The sequence below is a fragment of the Pteropus alecto genome, unplaced genomic scaffold, assembly GCF_000325575.1.
Source record: "Pteropus alecto unplaced genomic scaffold, ASM32557v1 scaffold14, whole genome shotgun sequence".
In the NCBI taxonomy this organism is placed as follows: domain Eukaryota; kingdom Metazoa; phylum Chordata; class Mammalia; order Chiroptera; family Pteropodidae; genus Pteropus; species Pteropus alecto.
Genome location: NW_006436810.1, coordinates 16,054,779 through 16,064,010, shown reverse-complemented (window position 1 = coordinate 16,064,010; position 9,232 = coordinate 16,054,779). Strand labels below are relative to the sequence as shown.

Genomic DNA, 9,232 nt, shown 5'->3' with positions numbered 1-9,232 from the left:
AATGGCATTTTTGGTAGGACACCCTGGCCCATCACTCACAGGTGTGTGACTTTGCTCTGCTTCCCTGGGCCATGTTTAGTTCTCTGAACACCCCGCATGGTTTTGCATTCTGGGTCCTCGTGGGGACCCTCGCCTCCTTCCTGTCAGGCAGACGTGCAGTTTCTCTTTCAAAACTGAGCTCAGACGCGTCTCTCCAGGAAGAAGCCTCTCTGGCTCCCAGCTTCCGGGGACCAGGGTTGGAGTGGGCGGGAGGGAGCTAGCATTCCCCGAGACTCGGTCCCCTGCACACGCGACCTGGGTTGACCTTCACGGGTCTCCCGTGACACAGTGCCGCCATCTTGTGTTAGACTCGAGGACAAGCCACACACGTGGTGAGGGGCAAAGCCCAGAGGCAGACCCAGTTGTCCCCAAAGCCAGCCGTGTCCCTATCTGACCCCTGTCACACGCTGCTGTCACTTATGAGTTTTGAAAGGCAGCCACCACTGTTCTGTGAACTCGTGAGCCTGGTACCTGTAGTCGGACTGTGGCTCAGCGCTCACCGAGCCACGTGTGGAAGGTGGCACTGTCAGTTCGAAGGTGGCTGGGTGTGGCTGAGGCAGGTAGGCCTGGCTGGACCTCGTAGCGATGACTGTCGTGTGGTGTTGGCGGCGTCACCAGGTGCCCATCAAAAACGCCCCTGAAGTTTAGGAGAAGCGCCCCATCTCAGCCGCCAGGAACCAACACTCCCGCCACGTCCGGAATCCATCCTACACGGGGCCCCCTTCCTGGGGGGCATCCCTTGTGCCTTCTCCCCTCTAGTCCTGCTGACACCCCCAGCCCAGGGGCCTGTTCTAACTCCCGTTTCCGTCATGGAGTTCCCTGAACCCCTGCTGGCCTTCGGGCCACAGCACTTCATGTGGGAAACAGTGGGCTCAGGGGACAGTCCTGTAGGAAGGGCCGTGACTGCGGTCTGGGGCTCTACCTCCCGAGAGCTGACTCAGCTGTCCTTGGGTGGCGTTCAAAGCTCTCCGGTAACTAACGGTCTGCCGAGCACGCTCAGTGACAGGTAACAGAACCGAAACCCAGAAGGCAAAGCGGCTTTTGCCGGCATCACGCAGATGGATGGTGGGGCCCTGCTCCTCGCCTCCGGGGTCCTGACTCCAAGGACCGAGCCCCACGCCTGCCAGAGGAACAGCACAGCCAAGACGCCGGGAAGGGTCTGGCGTCACGACTCGCTGGCGTGAACGGGCCGTGTGGTTCGCAGTTGCGAGGTGTCTCTCGAGGCTGGTTGGAAGCGTCCTGGGCGCGGTCCCTTCCCCTGCCCTCCCATGTGACCGCCTGTCCCTTCCCCCCAGTGCCAGGACTACCGGGGCGGCGTGCTGGCGGGCGACCTGTGTGCGGACCTGTGCGAGGCGGGGAGGCTGCTGTACCGGCGCTGTCTGCACTACGAGAGGGGCAAGAAGGTGCTGCAGGCGGACTGGCGCGGCCGGCCCGTCATTCTCAAGTCCAAGGCCGAGGCCTTCTCCAGCTTCCGGCCACCCAGCCTGCTGGAGGACCCGGCCGGGGACGGGGACCAGGATGTCCCGGAGGCAGAACTGCTCCTGCTGGTGGCCGGGGAGGTCAGGAGCGCCCTGGGCCTGGAGCTGTCCAACAGCAGCCTAGGGCCGCTGTGGCCAGGGCCGCGGGGCCAGCACTGGCGGGGCCAGCTGGCCAGCCTGTGGTCCCTCCTGCAGCAAGAGGAGTTCGTGCTGCTCAGCCTGCTGCAGGGCCTGAGCCGGCACGCCCTGCCCGTGCTGGGCTCCTGTGGCCACTTCTACGCCGTGGAGTACCTGGCGGCCGGCAGCCCCCGCCACAGCGCCCTCTTCCCCCTGGACGGGGCCTCCCGCAGCCAGGCCCAGGCCGTCAGCGACATGGCGCTCAGCTTCCTGGACCTGGTGAGCCATTTCGACAACGACTTCTCCCACCGCCTGCACCTCTGCGACGTCAAGCCCGAGAACTTTGCCATCAGAAGGGACTTCACGGTGAGTGGCCCCGGGAGGGGACATTTATCCCGTGGGTCCGTGAGGTTGTGGACGAGAGGGCTTCTGAAGTCTTGGGAAGCACAGTGACCTCACGCCACCTTCCAGCCTGGACCACCCCGCTGGCCCAGCCCCCCTTTCACGAGAATTGGAGGACACGGGTGCCTCACCCCACCCCAGGAAGGGAACTGTGATGAAAGGCCCGTAGGGCAAGGCGCGTCCTCCCCAAGGGCTGTTCTGGATCCTTCTGCGCAGCTTGGCAGCTCCCGAGAGCTACTTTGGGAGCAAGCTCTCACTGAGTGCGGCGCACAGCCTCCAGGGGATGAGGAGGGGCGGCCTTTGGGGGCTTTCGTCTGGCAGCGCAGACGGGGAGGCAGTTTTCAGGGCGCCGGGCTCCGCTACGATGCGCAGCTTCTCCTCACCCTTCCTTCCTGCAGAGGTCTAGTCAGTTTCCCTTGCAGGATGAGACCTCTAGAGGGACGGCTGGAGTCCGGGTGTCCTCCCAGGGGAAAGGCCCGGCCGGTGGGAACGTCTGCCTCGGCGAGGCTCTGTACCTGGCAGGTGCATGTTAGCTCCGACTCCAGCGTCCAAGGAATGAAACGAGGGGGAGCAGGAGCGGGGGGATCTTCCCCATCTCATTCAGAGATGATCCCCTCCCACCTCCCTCCGGCTATGTGACAGTGATCCAGGTGCCCTAACACAGTGTCATCGACCAGGGCCACCCCCCGGCCCAACAGTGTTTAGCTCTTACACTGCGAATGCTGGCAGGTGAAGGGCCAGGCCAACTTAACCCTGGCCACCTTGGCGGGCTGGTCATGGTGGAACGATGCTCTTTGTCCCAGTTAGAAACAAGGGGACGGAGAAACAAGGGCTTCCGTGGCAGGTGGCATAGGAAGACCTCTTTAAAACAGCCTAAAATTGGTGTAAATCCCTTCTCAATCAAGTCTTTGTCACTGTGAAGGGTGTAGTAATCTCTTGTCCAAACTGCTTTGTCCTAATGCCCTGTCCCTGGCTGCCGCAGGGGGGCCGACAAGTGGAGGTGGTTCCAAGTGTGGAAGGGAAGGAGCTGGGATGGCAGGTTCTGAAAGGTTCCAGAAGGTTCTGGGAAGTTCCAGGAGGAGTCGAACCCTATGTGCAATAACTTGAGCTCCAAGAGTCTCCTCCAGACAAGTTGTGAAGCGGGGGACACCCCAGACTCATCAGCGTATTTCTCAGAGCGGGGATCCTGGCCAAGGAGCCTCTAGTTCTGAGCAGGATGATTATGTAATGGGCATGAGGGCCACTGTCCTCAGAGAAGTCTGAGGGGAGCAGCCGCCGTGAGGTCTTTGGAGAGGAGGCGTCCACACAACACCTGGCTTTGGGCAGTCATGGGGCCAGTTCTTCTCATCATGAGGTCCTCAGTTATTCACCCAGCAAGCATTATGAGGTGTCAATGAGTGAGACTCAGCGGGTGAGACTGAAGTCGAGGGACCTGGAAGGCTGTCTGGGCAGGGTTCCCAGGAAGGGCGTCAGAAGGAGGTGGGGCTGGGGGTCTCCCCAGAGGGTGGGCAATGTGGGGTGTTACTCTTCAGTCGTGCCTTCCAGCATCTCGTGCGTTACGGGCACAGAATCGTGGTCCAGTGAATAACGGCTGCACTCTCAACCTGCCCAGGCTCGCCGTGTGGGCCGGTGCTGGAGCCCTGGGCCCTCGCCCTTGCCCGAGCACCTGCTGGAACCCTGGCATTACTGACCCTCCTTATGATGCTGCAGTTCGAGGAGTTCATTTTCCCTATAATTTGACAGCTTTTGAGTGGAAACCAGCAGTATCAGCATCGCCAGTGACCTCGTTAGAAATGCAGATTCTCTGAACATTACCCCAGAGCTAGGGAGTCTGAAACTCGGGGGGGGGTGAGGGAGGCAACCCGTATTATATAAACGAGCTCCCAGGCGATTCTGATGCAAGAGAGTTTGAGAACCAGCCCGCTTAGTGACCAGCAGGTGGGTCCTCCCTCTGGCCCATGCTGAAGTGCTGCCCAGCTGGAAGGAGGGTGGAGCCCTTCAGAGGACGTGGAGGAAGTGACACTCGCGGTCATGCACCTTCTCCAGGTCCCCGGTGCAGGGCTTGGGCGTTTATCTGCTGGTTGAAAGCGCGGGGTGGGGAACATCACTGCTTCGCGAGCAGGAGCGCTCTGCAAACATGTGGTGTCCCCCCGCCCAGAGCCACACTCTTCCAGTGGAGAAGGAAGTGATGCTCATCAGTCCTCTCTAGTCTGACACCGGCATGAAGTGTGAAGAAGATGGTGTGAGTCAGGTCACTCCATGTGCGAAGAATTTTACCATTTAGGAACCCTCCCGCAGTTTTCCTGGTTCCCGTCGGCACTGTGCCTGTTTTAGGCGCAGAGTTATGCCCACAATAGCTGCGCTCCGTCCTGCGCCATAGACTAGAAATTAAGAAATAAATCTGGCTTTCCAGGGAGGCGAGAAGGAAACCATCGGAAGTGGTAGAGAGACAAGTTGTAAGGAGTCGAAATTCCAGCTAGAGGCCCAGGGGAAGCTGGGGGGTTGCCAGAAACTATAGAAGAAGAAAAAAAAAAGTTCTTGTAGCCGCAATAATAAACTATAAAGGCGATAGATTCATTAGCAGAACCTAATACGTTTTTAGTCTATTAACTAGTGTAAATAATGAAATGACCTATTTCTTTTTGCTAAATGGTGAGACAGAAAAAACTGATTAAAATGATCATTTGTTTGCTGTGCTTGAATTAGTAATTAGGCGAAGCTCTTAAAGAGGGAAACATTCCCTGTTATTTATTTTAATTATTCTCCACATATTTTGAAGTAAACTGTTTTCCCTCCTCTGTTTTCCTGAATAATCCCCAAGCAACTTTATTGTTTTCCAGCATTAATCCTGAGGCATTAATCCTGACCTAGCGACAAAAACGGAAGAACCCTTTGTGGCGATGCCGGGGAGGGGGAGGGGCGGATATGTTGCTGTTTACCTGTGAAGGCTTGTGAAATGCCACAGACTCCAAGTTCATCAAGTCTTCTAATAGCTTTTTAATTCCTTGAAGCTATAAACTGCTTTATTTGGGTAGATTCCAGGTTTTCTCAGGCTTGAGCTAATTTTTTTTTTTAATTCAGGTGGTGGAGGGAAATCTGCATAATTTAAATGTTCTTCTTTTTCTGGTTTTGAAGCCTATTTGGTTGGAAGCCAAGAAGATAAATCTGAAATTCCAGGGGTGTCTTCACGTTCTCGTGCCGATAAGATTTAGTATCTGGTGCTGTTGGATCAGAGTCCACAAGTATCAACCCTAATTTGAGAACTCTGATGCTCTCATTGCCCCCACATGTCCATCCGACCACTTACAAGCCAGCTGGGTAGCAGAGATGCCATAAATAACGCGGGTCCCACCCACCCCGTTTTCCCCATGTCGCCCACAGACCTGCCTCTTGAATGTCGTTTCCTTTTATCGCTTATATTTATGGGGGTAGAGTCTCTGGATCTCACTGCTTTTATAACCTGACCCTTGAAGGTCAGAGCCCAGAGTGATAAAACAACAGAGGGGAGTCTATTCATTTCTAAGATGTTTCAGATGTTGTTTCTAAAGCCGAGGAACATTTAAAACGAGAAGTGGCACTTCTGGCCGTGGTTCCAAATCCTGGGCTTTCACAGCAAAGGTCCTTGCTGCAGTCGAAGCCTTGCAGTATAACCTACGCCAGTTGCTCGTGAAAGTGAAGCCAGCGGCTCCCCGGCACGGCCTGGCACGCTCTGCTGGCTGGCAGAGCCGTGGTCCCTGCCGTCTGGGACACCTGCTCCCGCAAAGCGGAAACAGAGGCGCCGCGCAGGCTGCTGAGCTCCCGGTGTCCCTTTTGATTACCCTCTGCTGTTTTGGTTACAGGTGGTGGCTATTGATGTGGACATGGCCTTCTTTGAACCTAAAATGAGGGAAATTCTCGAGCAGAATTGCACGGGAGATGAAGACTGCAATTTTTTTGACTGTTTTTCAAAGTGTGATTTGCGAGTCAACAAGTGCGGAGCCCAGCGAGTCAACAGCAACCTGCAGGTAGCAATGGGGAGACCGTGCCCACCGGCCGCCTCTGCCCATGAGTGCTGTGGTGCCCTGTCAGTGCAGAAGGCTGCCCTTTCTGTGCCAGCTGGGCCCCACGTGTCCTATAAAGCCTGGGACAGTGGGCAACAGGGTGGTCATTTGTTCTTTGCTGTCTACCCCAAGGGGTTGTTGGCCAAGTGACCCAGTGGAGTCTAATGGATGCAGCTCCCAGGAAACCCCGTTCCTGGGCTCCCTGCCAGCTATGGGGGCTTCGATAGCTGTTCTCTAACTATAGAAGAAGCATCTACACACACACATGCACACTCACATGCACACACACGCACACGCACGCACGAGCTCTAAGAATGAAAACAGTGCAAAGCGCTCCTAGAAACGGGCCAAACTAGGGAGGTCGGATGGACATCACAGTCCAGACAAGTGAGGGGTTGGAAACAGCAGATGGTTAGCAGGAGAAGGAACATGTGTCGCAGGTCCGGGAGTCAGCAGTAAGGGAGACTTGGTCCTGGGTCCCAGCCCTCAGATGGGGTGTCAAGTCAGGGAGGCCCCAGTGCAGGCCTCACTTCCCCCTCCGTGCAATACAGCTTCAGGCAGAAGCTGTCTGCTCCCGGCCCTCACCGGACGCTCTCAAGTGGGATGAGCTTGGGCCCACAGGTGATGACTACAACCAGGAGAAGGTCGTGGCAGAGGTCAGGCTCACCTCCCCCGCTGCCTGGTTGCCCACGACCTCACATCTATGCTCTTGTCCCCACTTTCCTGCGTTGTCGCTGTCCCATCCATCCCACCCCCGAGTCTCACCTCCCCGGAGTCCTCTAGTCCCAAAGGCCAGTGTGACCCTGATACAGACCTGGTGACGTGGCCCCAGATCAGAGGAGGCAGGAGCTTGGTGCTGTGTCATGCCAGAAGGCAGGCGGGTCCGGGGGGACCGGGACAAGCGGTGCCTCTGGTGCTCTGGACCAGGCCTGATGGAGCTGTAGGTTGGAAGGCCAGCGGCGATGGGGCCTTCGGAGGCCTCTCCATCCCACGTGGACTCACATTATTGGTGGGTCTGCGATGAAATCATTCTGCTTCAGCTGCGGGAACAAGATGCCTTTCTCTAGAGCATCAGCCACCTGTGACCTCATCCCACAAAGTGGAAACACAAACACCTGCCCTTTGCGGCATGAGAGAGTTTCCTATCCTTAATATATGAAGGGCTCTTACAGATCTATTGACAAGCAAGACGGGGCCCTTTTCTCCAGCCTCTGAGGCTCCAGGAGTGTCCCCAGGATTGTCCTTGGCCCACCAGAGCTTCTTTACCACTGTTATCCCAGATCCCAGGGGCAGTGTCTGGTGATTGGCTGGTGGGGGCGGAGCATATGCCAAGTCCAGACGCCCCGCCCAGTGAGGAAGGACTGCCTTCTCTCTCAGTTCCATGGAGGCGTGGCTTCCAGGAATGACCCTCAATAAATCCCTATATGTAAACCTCCATCTTAGAGTCTGCTCCCTAGGAAAGCAACCTAAGCAAGAGGCTAATGTCCTTAAGATATACAGAGCATCTACAAATTAATAAGAAAAGGGCCAACGTCAGATCAAAGCGTGGGCAAAGGAAAACAACTCGACCATTTCCTGGAAAGGAAGCACAACTAACCGAAAAGAACAATGGAAATTAATCATTTTCCCCCATCAGTTGGTAAAGACGAAAGCACGTGTTGGCAAGGGCGTGGGGAGACAAAACTTCTCATCGCACACCGCTGTGGGCGTGTAACAGTGCAACTTTTATAAGGTCAATTTGGCAACATCTAGCAAAACAAAAATTGCACATACCCCTTGGCCCAGGAGTTCCATTTCTAGAAGTTCGGTCACACGTGCCAAAGGAAAATGACATATATGCAAGATACTTTGCGCAGCATTGTTCGTAATGGCAGAAGTTAGTAAGTAACCCGAATTTCCATCGATAGGGAACTAGTCGAATAATTTATGATACACCCACACTTTTGAGGTGCAGCCATTCACACACATGGAATAGCCTTATAAAATCTGGTTTGGAAGGCTCTCCCTGGCATTCGGGTAAGTGGGAGTGGAAGCTGTGGAGCCGTGTGTGTAACGTGCTGCCGTTCGTGTAAGTGAAAGGACAGGCGTGTGTTTGTCCAGACTAGAAGGGTGTTGCAGGAAGCGGGGCCTCCGCGCTGCCGCGAGCCTGGCTGTCAGGAGCGGGATGGGGACTAAGGCGCCTTTTGGGACATGTTTTGCACATGAAAATGTATTATCGATTCAAAAAAGAAAGATCGTTTGTTTTTAAAAAGAGGAATGGAAGTTATTTACTTGTCCTCTATAACAGTAGCTCTATAAAACTGAAGCGTTTGTAAAACGGGGCTAATACAAAGCGCGATGTAAAAAAAATAAAGAGCCATTAATTATGCAGCTCCCGGTCCAGTTCTGGGGGGCGGGGGGTGGGGAAGCTGTACAACAAACGCGTTCAGATGGGGAGTTAAAGGCCCTGGAGCATCAGGGACCCTCGCCCCGCTAGGGCTGAGGCTGCGGGAGAGGCTGGGGTTTTACTCCGGCTCCTGACAGCCAGGATTGTGAAGCTCCTTCCTTGCCGGCCCTTCCCTTCCAAAGGACCTTTTCTTCTGCGAACCTCAAAGTGCGCTCACACGCGCACACCACTTCTCACGTCCCCTGACGCGCTGCCATTTGACCGTCAGGACGACCTGTCCTGTGGTGTCACTGTCACCGGGACCGATTTACGGCCCAGAGCGCCCAACCTCAGCTTGGCGCTGTGGCCGCAGCGAGGTGGCTGCCTCGGGCGTGCCAGGGCCCGCTCCTCAGCCGCCCGGTGCTGTGGCTTTCTGCTCCGCTTTCTGTGCAGAAGGTGCCCAGCCCTGTCTGAAGTGTCACCCAGACTGTCCCCATCTGCTCTGAGGCTGGAAGTGGGATTTTCTAGTCCTGGGTGGTAGCCTTCTCTCTGCGACAAAGTTTGTCCCTAGCTGAGCGGTTGACAGTCCAGAGGAGAAGGCCCTGGTCATCCTGGCGGCCTGCTGGGGACCCCGAGGGACCCCGGGGCTGTGGCGGCCAGCGTGAGAACCAGCTGCAGGCTCGGGGCTTTCCGCTGCTGTGTCGCCCTGCACTAACGCCCCCTCTCCTGTCCCTCAGGTCGTCTGTGACAAAATATTCCGCCACTGGTTTTCCTCGGCTCGCACGAGCCCG

At 56.1% G+C, this 9,232-nt stretch overlaps 1 protein-coding gene across 1 annotated transcript in view; it reads left to right on the top strand.

Annotated features, from left to right (window-relative positions):
- Window positions 1–848: 848 nt before the first annotated feature.
- The window catches only part of FAM69C (family with sequence similarity 69 member C), a 25,143-nt gene continuing 16,759 nt past the window's right edge, over window positions 849–9,232 (top strand). Inside the window, exons 1-4 of the mRNA XM_015590784.1 lie at window positions 849–1,010; window positions 1,335–2,000; window positions 5,876–6,040; window positions 9,179–9,227. Coding sequence (XP_015446270.1) covers window positions 849–1,010; window positions 1,335–2,000; window positions 5,876–6,040; window positions 9,179–9,227 — 1,042 coding nt within the window. The remainder of the gene's footprint in view (window positions 1,011–1,334; window positions 2,001–5,875; window positions 6,041–9,178; window positions 9,228–9,232) is intronic.